The 27337-nt window shown below is 37.6% G+C and overlaps 1 protein-coding gene across 1 annotated transcript; it reads right to left on the minus strand.

Annotated features, from left to right (window-relative positions):
• Window positions 1-4185: 4185 nt before the first annotated feature.
• On the minus strand, window positions 4186-25353 carry LOC123936274 (phosphatidylinositol 3,4,5-trisphosphate-dependent Rac exchanger 2 protein-like; the record flags this gene model as incomplete). The annotated part of the gene is made up of 4 exons (XM_045996918.1): window positions 25304-25353; window positions 17914-18015; window positions 14147-14308; window positions 4186-4191 (listed from the first exon to the last, which is right to left on the minus strand). Coding segments are annotated over exons 2-4 (264 nt in total), but the record flags the coding sequence as incomplete, so codon positions are not given.
• Window positions 25354-27337: the final 1984 nt, after the last annotated feature.

Here is a 27337-nt window from a genome sequence, read left to right on the forward strand (position 1 = left end):
CCTTTCTGGAGGAATACAAGAATGAAAATCTAACTAAGTTGAAATCGAAAAAGATTTTAATGAGGTGTAATAAAAAATTGGAGGCTCTTACTTCTAGGATAAATGAGGCAGAAGAGAGAATTAAGTGATTTAGAAGACCAAATGATGGAGAATAAAGAAGCTGAGAAAAAGACAAACAACTACTGAACCACAAGGGCAGAATTTGAGAGATAAATGATACCGTAAGACAAAATAATATTGGGATAATTGAGATCCCAGAAGAAGAAAGAAAGAGAGAGGCAGAAGATATTTTGGAACAAATTATAGCAGAGAATTAATTTCCCTAATTGGGCAAAGGGAAGAAGCACCAAAATCCAGGAGGCACAGAGAAGCTCCCTCAAAATCAATAAAAATAGGGGGGAAGGGAGTCGGGAGAGGGGGGTGGGGTTATGGACATTGGGGAGGGTATGTGCTATGGTGAGTGCTGTGAAGTGTGTAAACCTGGTGATTCACAGACCCGTACCCCTGGGGATAAAAATATATGTTTATAAAAAAATAAAAAAAAATTAAAAAATCAATAAAAATAGGCCCACACCCTATCATCTAATAGTAAAACTTACAATTCCCAGTGACAAAGAGAAAATCCTGAAAGCAGCCCAGGACAAGAGGTCGGTAAACTCCAACAGTAAAAATATTAGATTGGAAGCAGACCAAGCTACAGAGATCATGCCAAAAGGACTGGCATGATATAATCAGAGCAATATAATGAGGAAAATATGCAATCAAGAATACTATATCCAGTTAGGCTGTCACTGAAAATAGAAGGAGAGATAAAAAGCTTCCAGGACAAAGACTAAAAGAATTTGCAATCACCAAACCAGCCCTACAGGAAATATTGAAAGGGGTCCTCTAATCAAAGACAGAGCCTAAAAGTAACAGACCAGAAAGGAACAAAGACAACATACAGTAACCGTAACCTTACAGGCAATAGTAGGGCACTAAATGTATAGCTTTCAATAGTTACTCTGAATGTAAGTAGGCTAAATGCCCCAGTAAAAAGACACAGGGTATCAGAATGGATTTAAAAAAAAAGAAAAGAACAAGAATGAAAAGACCCATCGATATGCTGTCTGCAAGAAACTCATTTGAGACCTAAAGACACCTCCAGATTTAAAGTCAGGGGGTGTAAAACAAGTTACCATGCTAATGGACATCAAAAGAAAGCTGGCATAGCAATCCCTACATCAGATAAATTAGATTTTAAGCCAAAGACTATAGTAAGAGATGAGGAAGGACACTATATCATACTTACAAGGTCTGTCCAAAAAGATCTAACAATTTTAATTATCTATGCCCCTAACATGGGAGCAGCCAATTATATACACCAATTAATAACAAAATCAAAGAAACATATCGATAATAATACAATAATAGTAGGCAACTTTAACAACCCCTCACTGAAATAGACAGATCATCTAAGGAAAAGATCAACAAGGAAATGAAGCCTTTAAATGACACACTGGACCATATGGAAATCACAGTTATATTTAGAACATTGCATCCCAGAATAACAGATTACACATACTTCTCTAGTGCACATGGAACATTCTACAGAATAGATCACATCCTGGGCCACAAATCAGGTCTCAACTGGCATCAAAAGATTGGGATCATTCCCCACATATTTTCAGGCCACAATTCTTTGAAACTAGAACTCAACTACAAGAGGAAAGTTGGAAAAAAAACTCAAATACATAGAGGCTAAAGAGAATAATGCTAAAGAATGAATGGGTCAACCAGGAAATTAAAGAAATAAAAAAAATCATGGAAACAAATGAAAATGAAAACACAACTGTTCTAAATCCTTGGGAAACAACAAAGGGAGTCCTGATAGGAAAGTATATAGCAATACAACCCTTCTCAAGAAAAAAGAAAGGTCTCAAGGACACAACCTAACCCTACACCTAAAGAAGCTAGAGAAAGAACAGTAAAGAAAGCCTAAACCCAGCAGGAGAAGAGAAATCATAAAGATCTGAGCAGAAATCAATGAAATGGAAACTAAAAAAAAAAAAAAAAAAAAAAACCAGTAGAACAAGTCAATGAAACTAGGAGCTGGTTCTTTAAAAGAACTAGTAAGATTGATAAACTCCTGGCCAGACTTATTAAAAAGAAAAGAGAAAGGACCCAAATAAATAAAAACACGAATGAAAGAGGAGAGATCACAACCAACACCAAAGAAATACAAACAATTATAAGAACATATTATGAGCAACTATTCACCAGCAAATTTGACAATTTGGAAGAAATGGATGAATTTCTAGAGACATATAAACTACCACAACTAAACCAGGAAGAAACAGAAAACCTGAACATACCCATAATCAGTAAGGAGACTGAAGCAGTCATTTAAAAAAAAAAAATCTCCCAGCTAACAAGAGCCCAGGGCCAGATGGCTTCTAAGGATGTCTACCAAGCATTTAAAGAAGAATTTCATTTCCTGAAACTATTCCAAAAAACAGAAATGGAAGGAAAACTTCCAAACTCATTTTATGAAACCAGCATTACCTTGATCCCAAAACCAGACAGAGACCCCATCAAAAAGAATTATAGACCAATATCCTTGATGAACATGGATGCAAAATATCTCACCAAAATACTAGCCAATAGGATCCAACAGTACATTAAAAGGATTATTCACCACAACCACGTGGGATTTATTCTTCGGCTGCAAGGTTGGTTCAACATCTGCAAATCAATCAATGTGATACATTAATAAAAGAAAGAACATGAACCATATGATACTTTTAATAGATGCTGAAAAAGCGTCTGACAAAGTACAGCATCCTTTCTTGATCATAACTCTCCACAGTGTAGGGATAGAGGGTACATACCTCAATATCATCAAAGCCATCTATGAAAAACTCACAGCAAATATCCATTCTCAATATCCGTTCTCAGAGAAAAACAGAACTTTTTCTCTAAGGTCAAGAACACAGAAGGGATGTCCACTATCACCACTGCTATTAAACATAATACCAGAAGTACTAACCTCAATAATCAGACAGGAAAAAGAAATTAAAGGCATCCTAATAGGTAAAGAAGAAGTGAAACTCTTGAGTCTTTGCAGATAGGATACTTTATGTGGAAAACCCAAAAGACTCCACTCCAAAACTGCTAGAACTCACACAGGAATTCAGTAAAGTGTCAGGATATAAAATCAGTGCACAGGGGGCGCCTGGGTGGCTCAGTGGGTTAAAGCCTCTGCCTTCGGCTCAGGTCATGATCCCAGGGTCCTGGGATCGAGCCCCACATCGGGCTCTCTGCTCCGCAGGGAGCCCGCTTCCTCCTCTCTCTCTGCCTGCCTCTCTGCCTACTTGTGATCTCTCTCTGTCAAATAAATAAATAATATTTAAAAAAAAAATCAGTGCACAGAAATCAGTTGCATTTCTATACACCAACAACAAGACAGAAGAAAGAGAAATTAAAGAGTCAATCCCATTTACAATTGCACCGAAAATCATAAGACACCTAGGAATAAACCTAACCAAAGAGGCAAGGAATCTGTGCTCAGAAAACTATAATGTATTCATGAAAGAAATTGAGGAAGACAAAAAGAAATGGAAAAGTGTTCCATGCTCATGGGTTGGAAAAACAAATATTGTGAATATGTCTATGCTACCTACCTATAGCAATCTACACATTTAATGCAATTTCTATCAAAATACCATCAATTTTTTTTCAAAGAAATGGAATAAATAATCTTAAGATTTATATGGAACCAGAAAAGACCCCAAATAGCTAGAGGAATGTTGAAAAGAAAACTAAAGTTGGCAGAATCACAATTCTGGACTTCAAGCTCTATTACAAACCTATAATCATCAAGACAGTATGGGACTGGCAGAAAAACAGACACATAGGTCAATGGAACAAAATAGAGAGCCCAGAAATGGATCCTCAACTCTATGGTCAACTAATCTTTGACAAGGCAGGAAACAACGTCTAAAGGAAAAAAGACAGTCTCTTCAACAAATGGTGTTGGGGAAATTGGACTGCCACATGCAGAGGGATGAAGCTGGACCATTTACTTACACCACACATAAAAATAGACTCAAAATGGATGGAATACCTCATTGTGAGACAGAAATCCATCAAAATCTTTGAGAAGAACACAGGTAGCAAAACCTCTTCAACCTCAGCTGCAGCAACTTCTTCCTAGAAACATCAGCAAAGGCAAGGCAATTGAGGGCAAAAATGAACTATTGGGATTCCATCAAGATCAAAAGCTTTTGCACAGCAAAGGAAACAGTCAACAAAACCAGAAGACAACTGACAGAATGGGAGAAGATATCTGAAAATGACATATCTGATAAAGGACTAGTACCTAAAATCTATAAAGAACTTACCCAACTCAACACCCAAAGAACAAATAATCCAATCAAGAAATGGGCAGAAGACATGAACAGACATTTCTGCAAAGAAGACATCCAGATGGCCATCAGACACATGAAAAAGAACTCAACATCGCTCGGCATCAGGGACATACAAATCAAAACCACAGTAAGATACCATACCATACCAATGAGAATGGCTAAAATTAACAAGTCAGGAAACAATAGATGTTGAAGAGGATGGGGAGAAAGGGGAACCCTCCTACACTGTTGGTGGGAATGCAAGTTGGTGCAGCCACTCTGGAAAACAGTATAGAGGTTCCTCAAAAGGTTTAAAATAGAGCTACCCTATGACTTAGCACTCTCACTCCTGGCTATTTACCCTAACGATACAAATGTAGTAATCTGAAGGGGTACATGCACCCAAATGTCTACAGCAGTAATGTCCACAATAGCCAAACTATGGAAAGATCTGCAAGATCCCTGAAGATCTCTTCTGAACCTTCTCCAGTTTGTGAGGGTCTCCCTCAATACGGAACATCTTCAGAAGTGAACACGACCACCCAGATGCAAGCTGGCAAATAAATCATATAGTGATATCAGTATTTCTCCAGACCCCTACAATATATATCTTGATTCTATAAGATTGGATTAACACATTTATGGCAATTCCATCTTACAGGTAATTCCAAGTGCTCCATTAGTCAACAACGCCTCTGGATCATTTTCCTCTATTGTATGCTTAGTTTGACTTTTGATTTAATCTAGATTGGTAGCATAGCAAACTATAAAACCCCTTACTAATATTACAAATACATTATGGTTGGGGGCACCTGAATGGCTCAGTTGGTTAACTGTCTCTTTTCAGCTCAGGACATGATCCCAAGGTCCTGGAATGGAGCCCTGGGTCAGGCTCAGCCTGCCTCTCCCTGTCCCTGTCCCTCCACTTGTGCTCTCTTTCTCTTTCAAATAAATACAATTTTTAAAAAATCTTTAAAAACTACATTATGTTTAAGTCATTACCATAAGTTCCCATTAGCTCCTAGCTCCTGATCAAAAACCAGAATAATATTAATTGACCTCTGTGAGGTAAAACACTTCTTTTCAAAAACAGCCCAAAGCATCTGTTTAATAATCTATTAATGAAACTTTGTGGGGTAATGACATAGAGCCCAACAATCTTGTTATCTTTTAAAGTATATCTCACAATATAAACATAACATCACTCCTATTATATTTTACTAAATCCTACCAAGACGTTTCTATCCCTGTAATGATATGTCTTTAATATTTAACAGCAAGCTTTAAGAATCAGTACATTAGGTACCTTTACTATCTTCTACCAGAGTAGAATAGTAATAGTATTAGATAATAGTGAACTACTACTATCACATGAAATGTCCATTAAATAAATCCAGGAGGATTGCTTACGCACTTAGAAGGAATCTGTGTTGAACATACACATTTGTCTAAAAAATCTCCTTCTAAATGAATGGCCTATAGCATTTCTCTTTATACCATGTGTATAAGCTGTAAATGGTCAAGAAGAACCATTGTGCCCTTGATTTACCATGATTGAATCTGTGCATTATTACTAGGACAATGGCAACTAGAAATCAGTAAGAATCTCTTAACTACAGAGACATACAATGTTAGAAATATCAAAAATTTGACCAAGTGTATATACCGTCTTCTGTATAGTCATGATATGCCTCTCACTTCAAATCCATCCCATGTACAAGTAGACACTTAATAAGCGTCTCTTTTTAAATAATGTTGTGTTATTTTCCCCTTGCTTACATGATAAATCTACCTTTCTCTGTAGCTAAAACAAAAGAAAACAAAACCCTCACGACTTTATCTTTAAAGTAAATGAAATGTATGATATTTCGAAATTACATGCAATTTTTTTTTCATTTACCTAGAAATCCCAGGAGAGCTTCTGGGGTTAGAAATAAAGAAGTCAAGCTACAAAATTCACGGAAGGAATTGAAATATAGTATGGCGATGAACATCAGATTACTAGGTAAGAGTCAGGAGCACTAAAGTCTATCAAAATGACAACGTCAGGCAAGTGAACTAGAATATAAAAAATGTCGAAGCAGTAAAACAAGCCAGGCAGATCATCAGAAGACAGCAAAGCCTCTAGGGCAATGGGTCTCAAAGTTTAGAGTTTGGGAGACACACCTGATATGCTTCTTGAAATTCCCAGGTTCCCTGGTCCTGCCTTCGGAGATTGAAACTGAGTAAAGCTGGGGTAGGTCCCACGTCATTCCAGTAAATGCTGATGCATGTGGAACACTCTAAGTAAAATTGCCTTGGAGGCTTTGAGTACCTGATTCCAGGTGCTCAAGTGCATCCTATGGCAACCCTGCTGACAGGGAGATAGAGGTGAGCACAGGTCTCTGCCTGAGGTAGTCCTGACTGCTTCCTAGTCCCAGGGCAGATAGGCATTGATCGTGTTACCATGGTCGCAAATATACCACATGGTCATCTCTGGTATATTTCATCACTGGTGAATATTCACTTATACCTAAATAATGTTACATAACCTAGGTAGTGTTTTATCTTCATTTTGAAAATTGATGCTAATTTTTAAATCTAGAAATCTTTTCTTTGGCAATTCCATATTTAGTCATTGAACAATCATGTATGATAAACACTTTTCTCTAGATGAATACTAAAGTCAGGGTTTTAACATTTCTATAACATGCCAAACAATGTGTTAAACATTTTTTCCTTGTATAAATCTCTAGCAAGTTGGCTTCTCTGTAAAGTTTTAGGAAGCAAGAGGGAGAGAGGGAGACGGGAGGGAGGAAGAAAAGGAGGAAGGGAGGAAGGAAGGAAGGAAGGAGGAAAGAAATATGGTGGGAGGACAGGAGGAAGGAAAATAAAAGAAAGGGAAAGATGTTTGGTTAGATCAGTTTTGTACAGTCTTTCATGGGTCACCAAGTAGATATTGAAGGCGGCAGATTATTTCACTATGGGAAAAAAAAATACCCTATAGAAATACTTTTACAAAGATGGAACTTCATGTGTCTGTGAAAAAAATATTGCCCATTAAAATAAGCTATTTTAACAGTACAGTGATATATCATAGAGTCATAAACGAACATTTGAAGGCAAGGTATAAAGAATTATTTTAAAAAGTAAGAGGGGGCGCCTGGGTGGCTCAGTGGGTTAAAGCCTCTGCCTTCGGCTCAGGTCATGATCCCAGGGTCCTGGGATCCAGCGCCGCATCAGGCTCTTTGCTCAGCAGGGAGCCTGCTTCCTCCTCTCTCTCTGCCTGCCTAGTTGTGATTTCTCTCTGTCAAATAAATAAAATATTAAAAAAAAAAAGTAAGAGGGCTTGTATAAATCATTAATTTTGGACTATCTGAAAGCTATTGCCCATAATGTAATATGTATATGTACATATTCAATACAGAATTTTTTTAAAGATTTTACTTATTTATTTGACATAGACAGAGAGAGATCACAAGCTGGCAGAGAGGCAAGCAGAGAGAGAGGGGGCAAGCAGGCTCCCTGCTGAGCAGAGCCCGGTGTGGGGCTCGATCCCACAACCCTGAGACCATGACCTGAGCCGATGGCAGAGGCTTTAACCCACTGAGCCACCTATGCGCCCCAGTACAGATATTTTTAAATAATGTGTTTGCCCATATGATTCAGACTTTTGCTGTCTCAGCAATCCCTTAAAAAATAACCAAAATAATGTACTTTTTTCATCTAGATGATTTATCCTTTTTAACATGCATTTCCCTTTAAGAAGCAACATTTATCATGTAAAATCACACCTGTGATGAATTATATATATATATAGAACTAAATACAGCAAAGCCCCAGCAAGGACGTTCCATGGATGGTTTTAATCCTGACCACTTTTATTAAATCAGGAAAGGGAGGCTGAGTGGCCGTTCAAGGGGAGAAGTAACCACCCATTAATAACTGCACTATGGGTGGCAATCTACTCATCCAGTGCCTCTCCTTCCAAAAGCTTCTCTTTCTAATCCAGTCTGTGGAAACCTATCTCATCCCTCCTCCTTGGTCCCAGAAGGTGCAAAGGCTTGGGACATGACCCCTGTTCCAGATTCTAGTGGAAGAAACAGATATGAAAGCATAGAATTAAATGCAGTGTGATCACTGCAGTAACAGAGTAGCAACAAAATGAGAGCTGGCCTGAATTAACACTCTTAGAGATAGCTGTGTGTGTATGATTATTTGTTTATCATTAACTATATAGTTCATTCCATGTCGTGGTTTCAGGTTTCAATCACTCTTTAGGGGTTTTCTTTGTCAGACTTACAAAGTACACCATTTCAGTATCACCTTCTGATAGGGTGAAAAGATCAGTCTGAAATGGATGGAGCAAACCATGACTTCAGTCACTAAAGCCAGGACCCAGCGGCAGTCCATGTTGGCAACCCTCCTCACCAATGGCTCCTCTTCCCACTGTGGGTGTCTCATGGTCAAGATCCAGCCAGAAAATGGTGATAATTCAGAATCTAATTTGTTAAGAAGCTGAATAATTTTGATTCTATGAATTGGAGGTATAATCAGGTGTGAATTATATAGTCAGTATACATGAAAGACTAGTAAATTCAAAGTGCCATTACAGAATTTAATGTAATTTAATTTAATGTGGAATATGATGAATTTCCATAGGTGGACACAAGTTAGGTGACAAAGTATGCTTTCAGAAAATGACAACACCCAGAAAAGACAGTCAGGAGCGTGTGGATTTATTTTATGGCCCCTTTTCTAATTTCCAGTGTGTCTTCAAACATTAAAATGATTTATGAAGCACTGCAACAATAGAACAAAGCCCCACCTCTGAAAAAGACCCAATGAAAATACTATTGCTAAACCACATCTGGATTATTTGAAAGGTAAATCTTTTTATGTTAAGTTCTCTTAATATGTTATGGAAGGGTTCATTACTGATTCTTTGCAGCTATGAGGAGGCAAAAAATCACTATAATAGGAAACTAGTCACTAATTATCTGACCCCACTGTCAGCGCTCCCTGCTTAACACCAGAGTCTACCCCATTCATCTTGTCAACTCAATGTTGAATGTCAATACTGGAAAAACGCAGACTGCAGAGAGAAGGCATAATCTTGGCAAAGGAGGAGGATGACAGGAGGCCCTGAAACTTCCCCCAATCATATACAAAGCACTGACAGATGAAGATCTAACAAGAGCTAGACCCACTCACGGTGGAAGAAAAGAAAATTGACAAGAATGACAACTAGGTGGGCGTCTCATAAGAGAATGATTTCAGTATCAAAGGAGTGTCTCAAGAAAATGAATGAAGCATTTGAATATTCTTTCAAAAAACCTTTTAAATCTACTAGAAAAGTTAAACATGAAATGAAGAATATCACATCATTTTATCATAGAATGTCATAAAATGTATGTCCCACAGCAAGATTTAGCATTTGGTTCACTCTTTTTGAGATTCAATTTATTAAATGATGTTTTAACCTAGATTCTGTCATCTATTAGATAAAACTAATAACATAAATGTTCGTTTTATCGAAATGAAGTCCCAATCAAGCTTCCCCCCTCCCACTTAGGAAATTCTGCTCCCTTTCTACATAGATTGACTTTCAATGGCCTTCTTCCCAAACCAACTATCCTTAAGTAACAAGGGCCATCTATAAATCAATTCTGTCTCAAGGCAGTAGACAAATTTGTATCTACCAAATCACCTTGTAGAAAAGAAAAAAAAATTCTCATCACAACCTCTGTTAGACTCATACTCATAAAGTAAGAGAACATGACTTGAAGTCAATATACTGTCAGACACAATCATATATAAAAAGCAGGAAATGGATGTTAAAACAGGTTTGTGCCATTATATTTCTCCACGCAGAAAGCCAAGAGGTGTCAAATTTCTATTCTGTTTCTATTTCATAAAATGCAGTAACTATTTTGATCTTATTTTTTCCAGCACCTTCATATTTTAATAATTCTCCCTCTTATCTTTTAATATGATTGTTTTCAGATTTGAGAGATCTATTCCAAACAAGGCTATCACGGATATAAAGCTGAATTACCAAGTGATATAATGCTTTTTGATACTCCCTTGTTGACAGAGTTCATTAGGACTCCAAAGATTAGAGTTACCATTACAATACTATCAATCAGCCAAAAAGCAGACCAAGACGGCGACTGGTCCTGCTCTATGAAATGAATCAGTGACTCTGATTAAACAACTAATGAACTTCCTTTCCAAGCACACTGATCACTGCCCTACAATTACCTTTGGCAGAATATCCTGTGCAATGCTCTGAATGTTGGAGAAGACATAAAACTGAGATATCATAAATTATACTAATAAAAGGCAGAACTTCAAATCTGAGCAATTAAACTACAGATCTTCTGTAATGACAGTCACTATGTAAATGATGACAAACACCTAATTTCTATAGTCAATTTACTTCTAAATGGCAAGCAATCAACGTAATCTAAAGAATTAGCTTAATTTTTTTCTGAGTAGATACAATATTACACGGTGACAAGGAATATAGGTTTAAACTCTGCCATCCATTAGCTATAAGCACTTGGGGTAAATCATATGGGCCCTCACTTTTTAAATCTGTGTAATGGGGATTATAAAACCTCAGCGAACTGTTAAGGGCTCACCAAGATTGCATACAATGGAAGATTAGCCTTTCCTCAAAAGGAAAGTGGCTGACTGGCCAACAAGGACCTCTGTCCTCCCCTAGGCAAGACTACAGGAATCTTAGATTTTGATCTTGAATCTTGAGTGATGTAATAGAACGGTAGAAAACATTATTAGAGTCTATCCATTTTACTCAGGGCACTGATGAACCTACCTACCAGTTTTGGCTGCCTAGACACCCTTGAGAGTATAGCTTTTCTACTGATTCTGTGAGCTACTCCGTATCTTTTTAAATTAATTTTTCTTTTAGTTTCTGTGACTTGGAGCTATCTAACCTTAAGTGAAGTGATATAATACCTTCAGTAGTCAGGAGCTTGTATTAGACAAATAGGAATTTCTCAACGGTAAAAATCCTACCATTGAACCCGAGCTTTAAAATACTTCCCATTTGCGTAGGATTTTATAGTATTCAAAGCACTTCCACTTATTTCATTTGACTCCTGTAATAATCCACATACTATGTGGGAGAGGTCTGATGCATCATCCCCAAAGTAAGGGTTAGAGTCCGGACTAGAGAAAATCATGTTTCAACTCTGTGTTATCTAATTTGGGACCATAGATTTCAATCACTTGTTTACCTAAATTCAACATAAAGGAATGTAACGATAATTTATAGCACAAAATATTAGACAGGCAAGATACCAGACAGTTTTTACTATAAAAAGCCTTCTTTTGATTAATGAGAAAATAAGACTGGATAATTGACTTACATGAAATAAATAATCCACCTAAGGTGAAAACAATGCTGATTCATGCTGTATCAGATTCAGATACCATTCAAGAAATTTTATAGTTACTGGAGCGAGGGTGTCATCCCTCAGGTGGTCCTCAAGGGTCTGCAGGAGCTTGGGGAAGGAACTAGACAGGGAGTTGTTTTGCAGCCTTCTTAGCTCAAGACTTCTCACCTCAAAGGCTTTTTAAGGAACTCTCCGTTCTTGGCCAGCATGCCACCTGACATCTGCCCTTGGTCGTGTCCTAACCCCACTAGAGCTAACTCTAAACATACACAAAGCTCTCTGCAAGCTGAGCAGTAATCTTTGTTTGCAATTCAGAGAAAGCTCTGTAACTATCCTCCTTCCCTCCCAGGGCCTGCATTCATCCTGTAAGACTACCCCTCTCTCCTGGACAAATCGGGAGTCCTATCAGCAATTTCTCCAAAGCTTCCAGGAACAGACCAGGTGTGAGTATTATAAGAGCTTTCCCCCTCTCTCCAAGCTGGTGGACTGAGATGAGGAATCATGTTCTTATCAAAAGTTGCCAACCAGTTAGCTGGGCCTTCCTCCAAGCTCCGTTCCCTCAATGTCCCAAAACCCCCCAAAGTAGCCTGGCTGTGTCTTACGCAATTATATTCAAATCCTACTCCAATAGAATCTGCGTCACTGCCCTTTTTGGGGACCTGAACTCATATGATCTCCTCTGTGCCTGCTGGGACTGTAGTTAAATCTGATTTCCTGCAGCCAGTTTCCTCTGTCCCGATGCTGCATTTTTCTCTTGCACTTCAACTGTTTGTTGTAAACAGAGAGCGCTGGTGAGATTGAGGCACCCCCTGTTAGGGGCTGTAAGTAACGGAACATGATCCACACACATTCTTCCTCTGAGTAACTGCCATGCCCAGAGCAAGAAATATCAACTTTTTAAAGAATCTCTTAATTCTGCAGTAGATACAATTTTTTTTTTGGAATATACATGAGGAGGAACAAAATTATGACAGATTCCATTCCCCTAGAGTACCGAGAAGAACCTGTGAGGTTTTGTTTTGGGAAAAGGCCTGGCAAATATCAATGAGAAACCCTGCAGTTTAAAGCATGTTCAGTTTTTCTTCCAATGCTCGCGTGACAACAGAACGACAAAAGCAAACTTCAGTCCATTTTCCTCAACCCAGCAGGACAAGCGCTCCCCAAGAAAGGAATTATCATCATGAATCAACTGCAAAACACACAACCATTTTAACTGACTGAAATAATTAGCATTCATGCTGAAATGGGAGGTCCCCCTGGACACTTGAAATGAAAGAATATAGATGAAGAGAAAACTTCCATCCCAGCTGGATTTGAAAATTTCATGGTGAAGGGTGGATAAACTGGGGAATTCCCGGAGGTCAACGTTTGAGGTTTCTTTGCAAATCTGAATGGATATAATTTTTGAATGGATTTAATTTTAGATCTAAATGGAAACCAACATATTGAAGATATGAAACAAATCAATTATAAGGTCCTAAAGATACAAAGCAATTCACTCGAATTTGTGTGAAAACATTATTTGGTTGGAAACATTTTAAATCTTCTCTATCCCTTTAAAAAATGTCTTAATTGCTTTACTTTATAAAACTAAATGATACCAGCTGAAAGCTCATCTCATCTCAATTAAGTCAATTTAAAGACAAAATTTCAGTTTATGCTTTATATAGCACTAAAATAACATAGGGCTCCAACCCCATGAAATAACAAGGATTCAAAGTTACCATGGATGAAAACATATAACAGAGTCTGAATATCACTTTTTGTTTGCTTCTTTTATCATTTAAAAAAAATCTTTCTTTAATGAGTCATAAATCCGTAAGACTTTTCATCTTGAATGGACCTTGAAAATCACATCATAAGACAGTTTCTTCATTTAGAAATGATGAAATAATTGCAAAGAAATGCAGTTTAAGAGATTAAGTGACCTTAACATGAAATTCATCATCAAACACCTAATTTAGAATCTGAAAATAACAGTATCATAGAACACATACCGGGCGTTACTCCCCTTCCTTACTCTCTCCAGGTTTCAGGCTATGTACTTATTGACCAAAGGAAGGCAGGGAAAAGGATAATCAAGATGCACAAATACTGAAACACCAAAGCTTATAACCCACACAACATTAGAAGGCTCTATGACAAAGCTTTCAGGTTGACGTTAAGTCAATTAACTTGCCACTCTAAAGAGATTTAAAAATAATAATGACAGCACTTTGCAGAAATGGTTATAGCCCTCTGCCATTATCTGGGAAAATGACCATTTATGGCTCCATCCAATGTCAACAATTCTACATGCAGCATAAGACATAACACAACTATTTTAAGCTCCACTGTTGAGTAGAGTAAATGTACCTCCCAGCCTTCAATGTGAGACTGCCATTCCTCTAAAACTTCTAACTTCTCCATCTGCCTCTTGGCCTCGTTTATGTTGGGGTAGACAGCTTTCATGGCTTGGAGGGCTTCCATTACTGCTGCGTAGACACTGTGTTTCCTTGGAGTCCGCTTCAGCAACTCCTGTTTATACACAAAAAAAAAAAAACAAATCGCCCTTTGATCAGCTTTCTGGTATAGCAGGTTCAGAATGACCAGGAAATGAGAACTGCAGAGATCGTGAGAGCCACCTTCAGAAGGGACATCACAAACTCCACTGAAATTCAGATCAATGAATGTACGTTACCCTGACACACATTTTGCAGCTCCTTTAATTTTTTGGCCTTAAAATTATTTTGTTTTAAAAACTAAATTAGATTTCTCCTTTTGAATTCTCAAGTATCTCACCTCCAGCATGTAATTTGTTTATAAGATTGACCTCTGCTCCAACAGAAATAGAACTCTGTATGTCTTCCTAGAGTCTTAGCGGAACAGTAAGTCTTTAAATAAATATGTCCCATAATTTCAAAAATAATTTCAATGCCTTATTTCCTAAAACACTTTTGAGAAACTACAAAAACATGCCATGAGTAAAGCAAAATTTTTAAATGATGTCTTATACGCTAGCAAAATAAGTAACTTACAAGTTCCATGATACTCCATCAATAACGGAGCAATTTATGCTATTTACACCAATAACTCGGTTTCACTTTCTACAGTGAATGAATTGCCATAGGCCCGTCCAAAGCTTTTTTTGTTGTTGTTTTGATTTGGGTTTTTTTTTTTTTTTTGGCATTTTATGGTTTTGTCCATTCAGGATATCAGAGCAAGCGTGATCTTTAATCTTTTAAATATATTAAAAGGTTTTGTTTGGTGTTTAGAAGCACGAAATAAACATCTTCACCCACTGTCTAGACAGTTGTGACCACATTGCTTTTTAATTAGTCATTTTCTCTTTACTACAGTTGCCATCATCACATTAACTAACACAATTACAGAAATCCTGGGGCAAGTCTTTAAAATAAGTTTCTTCATTCTTAACATCCAGTGGGAAACTATGCAGTTGTTATACTCTCTTGAGGTCTGTTACTGTTGAAACTTCTGCCATAAACTTTGACCCTGCATTCAGTATGTTCACATTCCGTTCTGCAGGGCTAGCACCAGAAGAGTGCACATTACATCACTCCCAAGACAAGATTTAAAAACTTATGTTGGATCACAAATCCATAAAAGAGATATGCTGGCTTCTCTAAAAATTCTAAAGTGCAGAAGTATTTGTAAATTATGTGAAGTGGTCAAGTCAGTCTGCAGACTGTGATTTGAGGTCCTATGGAATTGTGCCAGTGCATATCTGTGAAGTTGAGATATGAATGTAGACAATGTGAAACAGCAAGAAAAATGAGTAGTACTAATATTTTGTCAGTTACTTTCTATCAACATTAACTGGTTGGCCACGCCAATAATTTCAAGTTCCACAACGATGACTGATAGATTGTATAACACACAGCCTAACTCCTAATGCTTTTCTCTGAATAAATAAAACCAACCAAAATCAAAGAGACTATAGGCACAATGGTACAACAACAAAAAAATTATCAACACCAACATATCTACTACACAAATAAATAGTTTCTTCATGTTTCTTTGTGAAGATAATCATCCAAAGAAGGGGAAAGATGTCATCTTTCCACTTCTCGAAGGAGCTCTGAGTTGATCTTTTTCTTCCTAAGCAAGGATGGGTCCATTATTCTATCTTTGTAGAGGTCAGATCAGCCAACCCTATCTGGTGGTCATCCCCATCCAGAAGTGATTTAGAACAATTACTTAGCATGATATCCTTCTCTTAATAGCACTATCCCTTCTGACTCTTACAACAAAAAAATGCCTGGGATTCCAAAATCAGGTCCAGGAACAGCTGACGTGATCTGAGTCACCAAGTCAAGAGTCTGAAAGGACTCTCAGAAAGATAGGAGTCGGGACGCCTGTGTGGCTCAGTTGGTTAAGCGGCTGCCTTCGCTCAGGTCATGATCCCAGCGTCCTGGGATCGAGTCCCACATTGGGCTCCATGCTTAGCAGGGAGCCTGCTTCTCTCTCTGTCTCTGCCTGCCACTCTGTCTGCCTGTGCTCACTCTCGCTCTCTCTCTGATAAATTAAAAAAAAAAAAAAAGAAAGATAGGAGTCACGTTTGCCCCAATCTTCCTGAACTGAAGACCATATTAAAGTTCTGCAGAACTGAAGATCCCCATGTTAGCTTCCCTCTGTGGCTTAAGCAAGCAATTTTGACTTGTTTTTTTAATAAGGAGAAATTGTTTTCAAAGAAATTTTACACAAAAACCCAATTATGCAACTCATGGAAGTTGTAGTTAAAAAAATGTATTTTAAGTTCAAATTCCTTACATTTGTTTCTCAAAAAGTAAATCAATAAGAACACCAGTTAATATGTGCAAAACATATTGAAATATTTTAAAAATTTAGAGAGCAAGCAGTAGTTCATCTATTAAGATAAATCAGAATCAAATATATATGAATAATAGCAGCTAACATATACGGAGTACATAATAACTAACATATACGGAGTACATACTGTGCTAAATGATTTGCATAAAAGTTGAATTACTATTTTTATGTAATACATTTTCCATATGTGTGTATGTATATATGTATATACACACATACACAGACATACACATCCATTATACACATCCTTGCAGACATACGCTACAATTTCATCATCATTTTTTCTGCTTCATTAATAAAAACCCAAGGCTTTAAGAAGTTAGATTATGTGGGGGCACCTGTGTGGCTCAGTGGGTTAAAGCCTCTGCCTTTGGCTCGGATCATGATCCCAGAGGCCTGGGATCCAGCCCCACATCCTGCTCTCTGCTCAGCGGGGAGCCTGCTTCCCTCTCTCTCTCTCTCTGCCAGCCTCTCTGCCTACTTGTGATCTCTGTCTGTCAAATAAATAAAAATAAAATCTTTAAAAAAAAAAGAAGTTAGGTTATGTGTTCAGTCATAGTAAGCAGAATACTTAGGATCTGAACTCAGAGTTCCTGTGCTCAACCGCCAACCCAAACTGCTGTTCTAGTTCCAAGAAGCACCATTTCCAGAATTGCTATTCTAATCTATTCACATATTCTTACAGTACAAGCATAATTAGCACATTAAAATGTGTATTTCACAGTAACACTTTTAGTCATTGTAATGAGACAATGGCCTACGACCATTAATGCGTCCACAGGCAGTATTTGCTTAGCACCGTCGTTCTACATCCTACCATTTATTGTCCCATGTGACCCACAACATTCCCTGTAATACTGATTCAAAAACCAAACTGTGAAATTAGGTAACTTTCACTTTAAGTTCATTAGCATCAAGAGGAGACCAGTGTAAGGGGAAGTCAAAAAATAAACAATAGTAGATTTACTTAAGATAACGAACCCTGTAGACAATATGCAATATAAACTTGTCATAAGGTATTTAATGGGATCTATCTTGAAACTAATGCATTTACTCTAAATGAAACTCAAACGGATAAGTTTTCTACAAAGAGCACTAAAAAGTCTCTTTTCCTAAAAGATTTGTTTCCTAATCCATATATATGTGATGAAATAGCTATTTTCCCTAGTAAGTATAATCTGCCATTTCTTTAGAAAATCAGATTATTTAAAAGAAAAACATTTTAAAGCAAAATATGCAGCAAAATATGCAGATACAAGAAAATACTACCGTGAAATAAACACATAAAATACCTTCAAAAGGAGAGGGTATTTGCAAATTCTTTGTATTGGTGTTACTAAATATCCTTCCAGGGGAACATCTGTATTCTTCCGTCCTCCAAGTAGCATGCAGTTCTGCAGTGGAAATAAAAATAATTAATCGCAATTTTTTAAAGCTGGAGCCATGAAATTTTCTTCTATCATAAAACTTTCTGCTAAAATCTTTTGAAAGCCTGTCTTTATACCTTCTTTCTCTGAGATGAGCCTGTGAAATCACAAAGAACATTGACAGAAGACAAAGAGAAGTATTTTCGTATCACGTTAGTTATAGAAACCAAAATAAGTTTTAAATACATACCTTTAAAATTAATTTTTATGTACTATCCTCTAAAGTCTGAGGAAAAAGAAATAGGATAGAGATGGAGGAATAAATGATGGGTAGGTGGATGGATGGATGGATGGACAGATGGGTGGATGAATGGACTGATGGATAAATAAATAACAGACACAAAGATACACAGATCAATCCTGCTTATAAAAGGAGTTGTGTTGTAGCTGAATTGTGGTGTTGTGCTGTGTTGTAAAGAGCAGGGCCTGAAGACAACCAGGTTCTATACATCCTCACCACTGACTAGTGATGTAACTTTGGGTTGATTTCAGAATGCTAGTTTTCCTGCCTGTAAAACTGTCATGTTTTAACCAAGTGATTACTCAGTCACTTTTAGCTATAATACCCCACCAGTGACAATGGCCAGTCAGTCTCTGAGAAGGAGGTCAGGTATGATCACCAGAGAGGCAAGATGAATGGAGAAATCTCAAAAGCAGCAATCAGAATATCATGAAATAGAAGGAAAATCAACTCTGATTAAAAAAAAAAGCCTATATCCTCTGAAGCATCTGGTCTTTATTTTATAATTTAAGTATCAATTTAAAAAAGAAAAAGATTAGAAACTTGTGCCAAATCCTTTTCCTACAATGCCTATCAGAGGGACTGGCAAAAAGAAAGTAGTCGATAAATATGTAATAAACGGAGAAAAGGGCTCCTCAGATATCATACTGATAATTTAGCAACCTTTATACCAGCATTTTACAAGGGATGAGACTACTGTCCTACATTCATTGAGAAGAGAGACCAAGAGCTGAGCAGGAAAGGATGAAAAAGAAAAGACTGTTGTGAGCAACTTGGCTTTAGCCAAGTGTATTTGAGTCAGGAAAACTAACATCATGACTTTAACTTCACCCAGACACTTTAGAAGACAGGGGAGCAAAGAAGTGTTCTGACTCAAGCATGCTCTTCGAGGGCTTCATCCCCCCATTGCAATCAGTTTATCAAAATATTTTTTTCCAACCCCACATGGTGTTGTCCCCAGAGGAACCGTATGAAACACAACTATGTACATCTCACTGTATTTCCAGTGATGTTTCAGCATCCTTACATATGTTAGCGCCCCTTATAAACACAGCCACCCCTTTCCCTAGCCCCGTGTTGAGGTACCCTAAGAAATTCATGACTGCTTAACACACTGTTATTTCCTTGTCTAAGAGGACTGTACAGATCATGAACTGTCTTCATAATAGCAGAGGTGGGTTGTCACTTTAGACTGGCTTATGAAAGCCAACTCTCTCTCCATGCGTCTACAAAGAATATCTTCTAAATGAGCTCCCACAGATCTCCCTGATGATGAAAACTGTGCCAGCATACCCAAGTACCCAAATAATACCACCACCAAATCTGTAAACTCTTACCTGTCTTCCCAAGGGTGACTGTTATTATCCCCCATTTTATGGAGATGGAAAATGACACCAGCGATAAAATCAATTTCTTAAAGTCATTCAGGTAATTAGAGATCACTTAGTACCAGAGCAGGTATTATAAAAGCCAGGTTTCCTACCAGACTATGCTGCAGGATCATCTAAAAACCAACACTCTTCGGACTTGACTGGCATGGCTTGACACAATTCAGTCAATAAACTAGATCAAGGGGATCAAAGAGTCAACTGTGCTGAGAACAGACTGGATTCACTAAGACAATGAAGCTTTAACACCTCCTAAAAAGCTCTAAAATTTTAGTGGCATAGAAGCCTCTTCTGGCTGTGGCAGAGAAAAGAGATCAGTAAATCCTCTTCCTAAAAAAACAACTGTAACCTCAGCAAAATTGTCGAAAATATCAACTTCAGGGCTCTGGAAATCAACTAAAGTCAAACAAAAAAACAGAGAAGTGTTTTTTCCATGAAAAACTGCGGAAATTTCTGGTAAGAAAGGTGGGAGTCTATAGCATTCTCACAAGAGCTTCTCCCACCTTCCCCCTGCCTCCTCATGCTTCCGCCCTCCTCAGCTCGCCCTGCACAGTGGCCCTATCAAAATGGTGCTTCCACAGTGGCTCTCCTGCAGTGGCCGCATCACAGGGGCCCTGACATAGTGATAGACCCTGAAAACCTGCTTTCAGGTGGGGCTGCAGAAAGTAAATATCTCACTCCTGAGGGCGTTGTCAATAAAGTTAGCACACTATATAAGAAAAATGGAGAATACCTACAATTCCGTTGGCCTGAGATTATAGCCCTCTTTGGAGCAGATATCAGGCTGTGCATCTGTAGAAAAGACCCAAGGGGGAAGCGGTGTCCCCATGGAAAGAAAAACCTAGATCTGACTTGAAAACTGCCTACTCTCTGAATGTCTCCCCCACCCCCCCTAAAGTAACACATAGATCCATAGACAAGATGATTAACGATGTTTGGTCACCTCTGACAAACCACCGGCAGAACTAAGTTAAGCAGTTACTGGAGTGACCCCTAAAAAGAGAGGCTAAATTAAAGAACAAAAAATTGAGTAGAGAGAGCAGTTGTACATACAAGAGTCAAGGTTCTTAAATCAAGTCCAGGAAAGTTACAAAAAGACAAAACAGAACAACACAAACAAAAAACAACAACCAACTTCAGGAAATAAGACTTGATAAATTAAGATGAATATTGTTCTTAGAGCAATCACCCCCCCAAAAAATAGTTCAAAAAAATCAAAAGAGGAAATAAAACAGTACACTAAGGAAGGTAAAGGAGGAACAGAGGGGCAACAACAAAAACACATACAGAAAAAACAATAAAATGGTACCTGTCAATACAACAATACCAATAATTCAGTTAAAGATCAATGAATGGAACACTCCAATCAAAAGTCAGAGATGATCAGGCTGGATAAAAAAATCAAGATCCATAATGATGTACTGTAGTTGGCTAATTGAATTTAAATAAAGTAAAATTTTAAAAAAAAGGCAAGATCCAACTATATACTGTCTCCTAGAGACATGTTTTAGATTCAAAGACCTAAATAGTTTGTAAGGAAAATACTGGAAAAAGATACACAAACAGTACAAGAAGTGTCATGGCTATAATAATATCAGCCAAAACAGACTTTAAGAAAAGAAATATCCCTAGGGACAAAGAAAAACATTTTATGATCAATAGAAATACAAATACAAGCACTTTCAATGAATATATATTTAACAACAGAGCCCCAAAACATATAAAACAAAACTGACATAATTGAAAGGCAAGACAGACAATTTAACAATTATACCTATAGATTTCAATATCCTACCCTCAATAACTGACAGAACACCTAGAGGAAAAGAGAAAGAAGAGAAGAACAACACTATGAACAAAACTGACCTAACATTTATAGAACATTCCACCCAACAGTTACAGAATATGCATAGTTTTTAAGCACACATGGAGCATACAGAGAGGGGGAAAAAAACAAACAAAAAACAAAAAACTCCAGGACAGACCCTATGCTAAACCATAAAAATGTCTTAATGAATTTAAAAAGATTTAAATGATTTAATTATGTTCTCTGACCAAAATAGAATTAAATTTAAAAAGTCAACTACAGGAAGAAATCTGGAAAATTCCAACCTTGGGAAATAAAGTAACGGAATGTTAAAACTCATCATTCTAAGATTTTACCCTACTGACAAGCTCAAAAGTCAACCGGCCAGAGATTTCTGGATGCTGGAAGAACACATGAAACTCCTAGGCCAGAGCTACAGGACTTTTTTTTTTCCCTGAAAGCAATAGCAGTAGCCAGAGTATCATTATTTTGGGGCCAGTTTGCCAAGGCTCAGTTCCCAAATAGCAACATAAGAAAGACCAGGTGGCCCATGCACATGGATACCAGGAAAGGAGACCTGAAGCTAAGAACCATGCATCTTTCATGAGGGCAGCAGGCGTGACTGCCCGCCACTTAGGAGGAAAAGAATATCTCTACCTTCTGATATAAACATCCTTTATATCGTGATATAAACATCCTTTAAAGATCAGCCAGAACAAAAGCAGTCAGTTCCTCCGCTCAGAAAATGTGCAGGGACACAGTCCCATGCAGAACTGCCTTCCAAGACAAACTCTAAATAAAGAATAGACGACAGATATTACAAAAGAAACGAGACCTTTTCAATAACTGAATGAAACTGAAAACACATGTAAAATTTTATGAATAAAACTAATGCAGTGTGTAGGACAAAATCATAGCTTTAAACACCTATGTTGGAAAAAGCAAAAAGGTCCCAATAAAAACTCTTGACAAACTATGAATATAGTGGAACTTCTTCAACTGGAAGAGGACATCTGTGACAACAGTAAACTTCACACTTCATGATGAAAAACTGATTGATTTCCCCCAAGATCAGAAACAAGGCAGGCATGTCTGTTCTTATCACTTCTATTCAATAGTAAACTGGTTTTAACCAGCGCAAAACCCAGGGGGGAAAAAAGACATCTATATTGAAAAGGAAGTAATATAACTGTCTTTACTCTCAGATGACTTCATTCTATATGTAAAGTGTCCTAAAGAGTCTACCAAAAAAACTACTAGAACTAATACATGAATTTAAAGTACACGATACAAGAATATACAATAAACAAAAATAAATAAAAGTCAAATGCTTATATGGTAGCAATGAACAGTCCAAAAAATGATATTAAGATCATTCCGCTTAGTGAAATAAGTCAATCAGAGAAAGACAACTATCATATGATCTCCCTGATATGAGGACGTGGAGATGCAACATGGGGGGTTAGGGGATAGGAGAAGAATAAATGAAATGAGATGGGATTGGGAGGGAGACAAACCATAAGTGACTCTTAATCTCACAAAAAAAACCTGAGGTTTGCTGGGGGAGGGGGCTTGGGGGAGGGGGAGTGGGCTTATGGGACATTGGGGAGGGTATCTGCTATGGTGAGTGCTGTGAAGTGTATGAACCTGGCGATTTACAGACCTGTACCCCTGGGGATAAAAATACATTATATGTTTATTAAAAAAAATAAGAAATAAATAAAAAATTTAAAAAAAGAAAAGAAAAAATCATTCCAATCACAGCAGCATCAAAAAGAGCAAAATACTTGGGAAAAAAATTAACAAAGTAAGTATAAAACCTGAATACAGACTTCTTAAATAAAATGAAAATATGTTCATATGGAAAAAATTTAATAAATCCTACTTCAACAAAATGTAAGAATTTTGATGTCCAAAAGATAACATTTTTAAACAAACCACACTGAGTGGAAATATTCACAAATTATATGTCAGATACAGAAGATGTGTTCCAAAATAAAGAACACTTATAGCTCAATATAAGATAAACATCTCAATTTAAAAATGGAACAAAAGATTTGAATAAGCATTTCACCAACAGGATATATGAATGTCTAATAAGAACATTGAAAGCATGCCTGGTATCAGTGGTCATGAGAGAAATGCAAATAAATATCATCTTGAGATAAACTACACATCCACTAACCCAGCTACAATTGCAACTGGTAATACCATGTGTTTGCAAAAATATAAAGAAACTGCAAACGTACATTGCTGGTGTATATGGCACAGTCATTTTGGCAGTTTCTTAAATATACAATTACTATGACCTAGCAATTCCACTCTTAGCATCCATCCAAGAGAATGAAAATATCCAAAGACTTGTACATGAATGTTCATCTCACCATCATTGATAAAACAGTTCAAACTGGACATTTCCTGACTTTTTCTATACTAATACCTCTCTCTGAAAAGATCTTCAAGGCCCATCATTAATCATACTTGCTTGCTGACCCAAAGTCCATACACCGGCAAATGGATAAATAAAATATGGTATAGCCATACAACGAATACTATCCGGCAATAAAAATGAATGGCATATGGATACATGTTACAATGGAGATGAACCTCAAAACATTTACTCAGTAGAAGAAACCAGGTGTAAAATATTACATTGAACCATTCCATTTTTTTTTTAAAGATTTTATTTATTTATTTGACAGAGAAAGAGATCACAAGTAGGCAGAGAGGCAGGCAGAGAGAGAGGAGGAAGCAGGCTCCCTGCAGAGCGGAGAGCCTGATGCGGGGCTCGATCCCAGGACCCTGAGATCATGACCTGAGCTGAAGGCAGTGGCTTAATCCACTGAGCCACCCAGGTGCCCCGAACCATTCCATTTTTAAGAACTATCCAGAAAAGGCAAACTACAGAGATTGAAAGTAAATCAATTGATAGCCTAGAGTTTACAGGGGTTGTAGAGATGGGCCATGAGCAGGCATGAGGGACTTTTCAGGGTGCTAGAAATCTCTATAACTGGATAGTGGGGATGGTTCCTCCACTCCACAATTGGCTAAATAGTATTGAATTGTACACTTACAATGTGGTCCTCACGGGCAATTAAATTGTCCAAATTACTACCAAAATATGCATTTCTCTGTGCTATCCTAAAGAAATAAAACATATATTCTTGGGACCTGGGTGGCTCAGTGGGTTAAAGCCTCTGCCTTCGGCTCAGGTCATGATCCCAGGGTTCTGGGATCAAGCCCCGTATCCGGCTCTCTGCTTAGCAGGGAGCCTGCTTCTCCCTCTCTCTCTGCCTACCTCTCTCCCTACTTGTGATCTCTGTCTGTCAAATAAATAAATAAAATCTTTAAAAAAAACATATATTCTTATTCTTTCTGTGGAAAGTGAGTAAGGAACTTATGCAGGAGAAAGTTCAATCTTTAAATTTCTTTTCTACTATACCCACAAATCGCTTCCTTCCTGTGATGGCCCCACTTACAGCTCTCTTAGCAAAAGCAAATGAAACCTAGGGAGCTGAGGGATATACAAGCAATGATGAACTCTGGCATAAATATCTTCTCTCACTAAGAATCTGAGGTTCTCACAAACAATTCATAGTCAGCCAGGAGAGGCCATTATCAGTGATTTCCCATCCATGAGCTTCTGCCAACTCTCCCTTCTTACGATTAGAGTCCTTTGGGACTCTAGTCTCCTAGCCCAGACACATTTAAAGCATTGTCCCATGAGTAATTTTTGCACCACATTGACACTAGTTCTTGGTTCCTTAGAGAGCCTAGCAACAAATCACAGCGTATAGTAACACTCATATATATACTTACCAAAAGAAATGTGCGGATTGTTCTTATTTTGTTAAGTTCGAGAAGCAATTTCTGTGCCTTCTCATGGTTACTACAATATTCATCATAGATACCAAACTTGTCTTTCTGTGAATTTGAATAAGGATAAGTTAGAGTCATGGTAATACCTATTTGGAAAGATCAACCTGTGTGATGTTTGTGAACATATTTTATGTGTCCAAAGCGTTTACTATATTTTGGGAGCTCTACTCCGTGTATGTATCTAAGCACACTTCATTTACCAATTTTCTCTGATTCAAGAAGAATCATCTAGGAAAAAAGGTTATATGAACTAGAGTCCAATATGAGGTATGCAATACTAAGTAAATGAGTCAAATGGTAGCAAATTACAGAGAAGAGAGTACTTAGCTTTCCTGAGACGGTTCAGATACAGCTTTAAAAAAAAAAAGTAGTATCTGAGCAAGGTTCAGAGAGATGAATGCATCATTCCCAGGCAGGGTGAGGGAAGAAAGCATTTTAGGAACAGGGAAAAGCATGTGCCTGATCATGCAGGAATAGAGGGACCTAATACCCTGCAGTTCACATGCACCAATCTGGACAGCTGTGTTTAGGAGGGACATGGACAAACAAGAGAATAGTCAGCAACAAGTGACTAAGATAATGATGGACTTAGAGTCTCCAAATATGAGACTCTCTGTGACAAAGTATGAGAGGTCATTTCAAGTAGAATCATTTGTTAGTATAATAAAGTAAAGAAATGGTAGCTACTTTCAGACAGCTGTCATAGTGTAATGGGACTTACAACACTGTGTAGCTCCAAAACACAAAACTAAGACCACTTGGTGGACATTGCAAGGGCAATCCATAATGGGCAGTGGTAGGCAGATTCAGGATTAACATAAAGATCTTCTAGTGTTTATAGCTTTCATTAAAAGAGATCAAGTAGGAACAAGATAAATAACCTTCGTATTTGCCACAGAAGGGGTACATTCAAAAAGGGAGTAATTTCACCATCATGACCTCTAAGCTTCCTTCTGTCATTAGATTTTTCTCTCAGCGGCTAGGATGAGTATCTACCAAAGCAACTCCAATAAGAGGAAGACACAGAAAATGTATTGATCAAATATTAGAACCAAAGTACACCCTCTGGAATTTCCATGACATACATTTGGAAAGCAACACTGAGTGCTATTTTATATAGCCAGCAAAAAATACATTGAGTTACTTATTTCAAGAGATGGTATGACCCAGAAGGAAATACGCTTCAGAAATAGTTTAGCTAAATACATGGATGACAGATTCATAGTGTGTTACTGAGGAAATGGATGTCAGAGTGCAAGATTCCCCTATGAGGCCCTGGACTAAGGCAGCTGATGCTCCAGCTGGCTGAAGATGTGAATTCCTTCATGAAGAGGAACAGTCTGCAGTAAGTGCACACAAACATGCGTGGTTTCCAGTCATACCCAAGGAAAGTACGGCTTGATCTTCCTGCGCCAAGGAGCCTCTCTCCATTTAATATTAAGTACCTTTATGAAATATTTCCTGATTATAAAAAGAACATATGCAGCTTTGCCCACTCCAGACAGAATTACAGACCTAAAAATTACATACCGTTAACTTTCTAAAGGCTAAATAGAAATAAACATAAACAAAAATTGACTTCTGTGACAAAATACTCTTTTGCATTTTTAAATAAAACATCAATTTTATGGCATTTTGGTACAGAGAGGAATTCAGGTGGGTGAAAATTAGCATCAGTGGAATGCTATAAATAGCAGCACTATTTTTTTTTTTTTGCTATGAATGCCCTTCAGTTCTGAAAATAATTTTCATTTTATAGGTGACTTCTTTATAAATCAATTGCACAAATAATTTCAACTATCCTGTCCAAAGAGACGAAAATGATTACACGAGCATGATGTGTAATTTGAAGCAACAGAGGACTGACTGGTTATTCTTCTGCACCACTCAGTAAGACCTTCTGAGAAATTACCCTTGAAAAACAAGAGACTCCTGCATCTGTGTACCTAGAGTGACAGGGCTCCTTCACCTGCA

Source organism: Meles meles, unplaced genomic scaffold (assembly GCF_922984935.1).
Source record: "Meles meles unplaced genomic scaffold, mMelMel3.1 paternal haplotype, whole genome shotgun sequence".
Lineage (NCBI taxonomy): Eukaryota > Metazoa > Chordata > Mammalia > Carnivora > Mustelidae > Meles > Meles meles.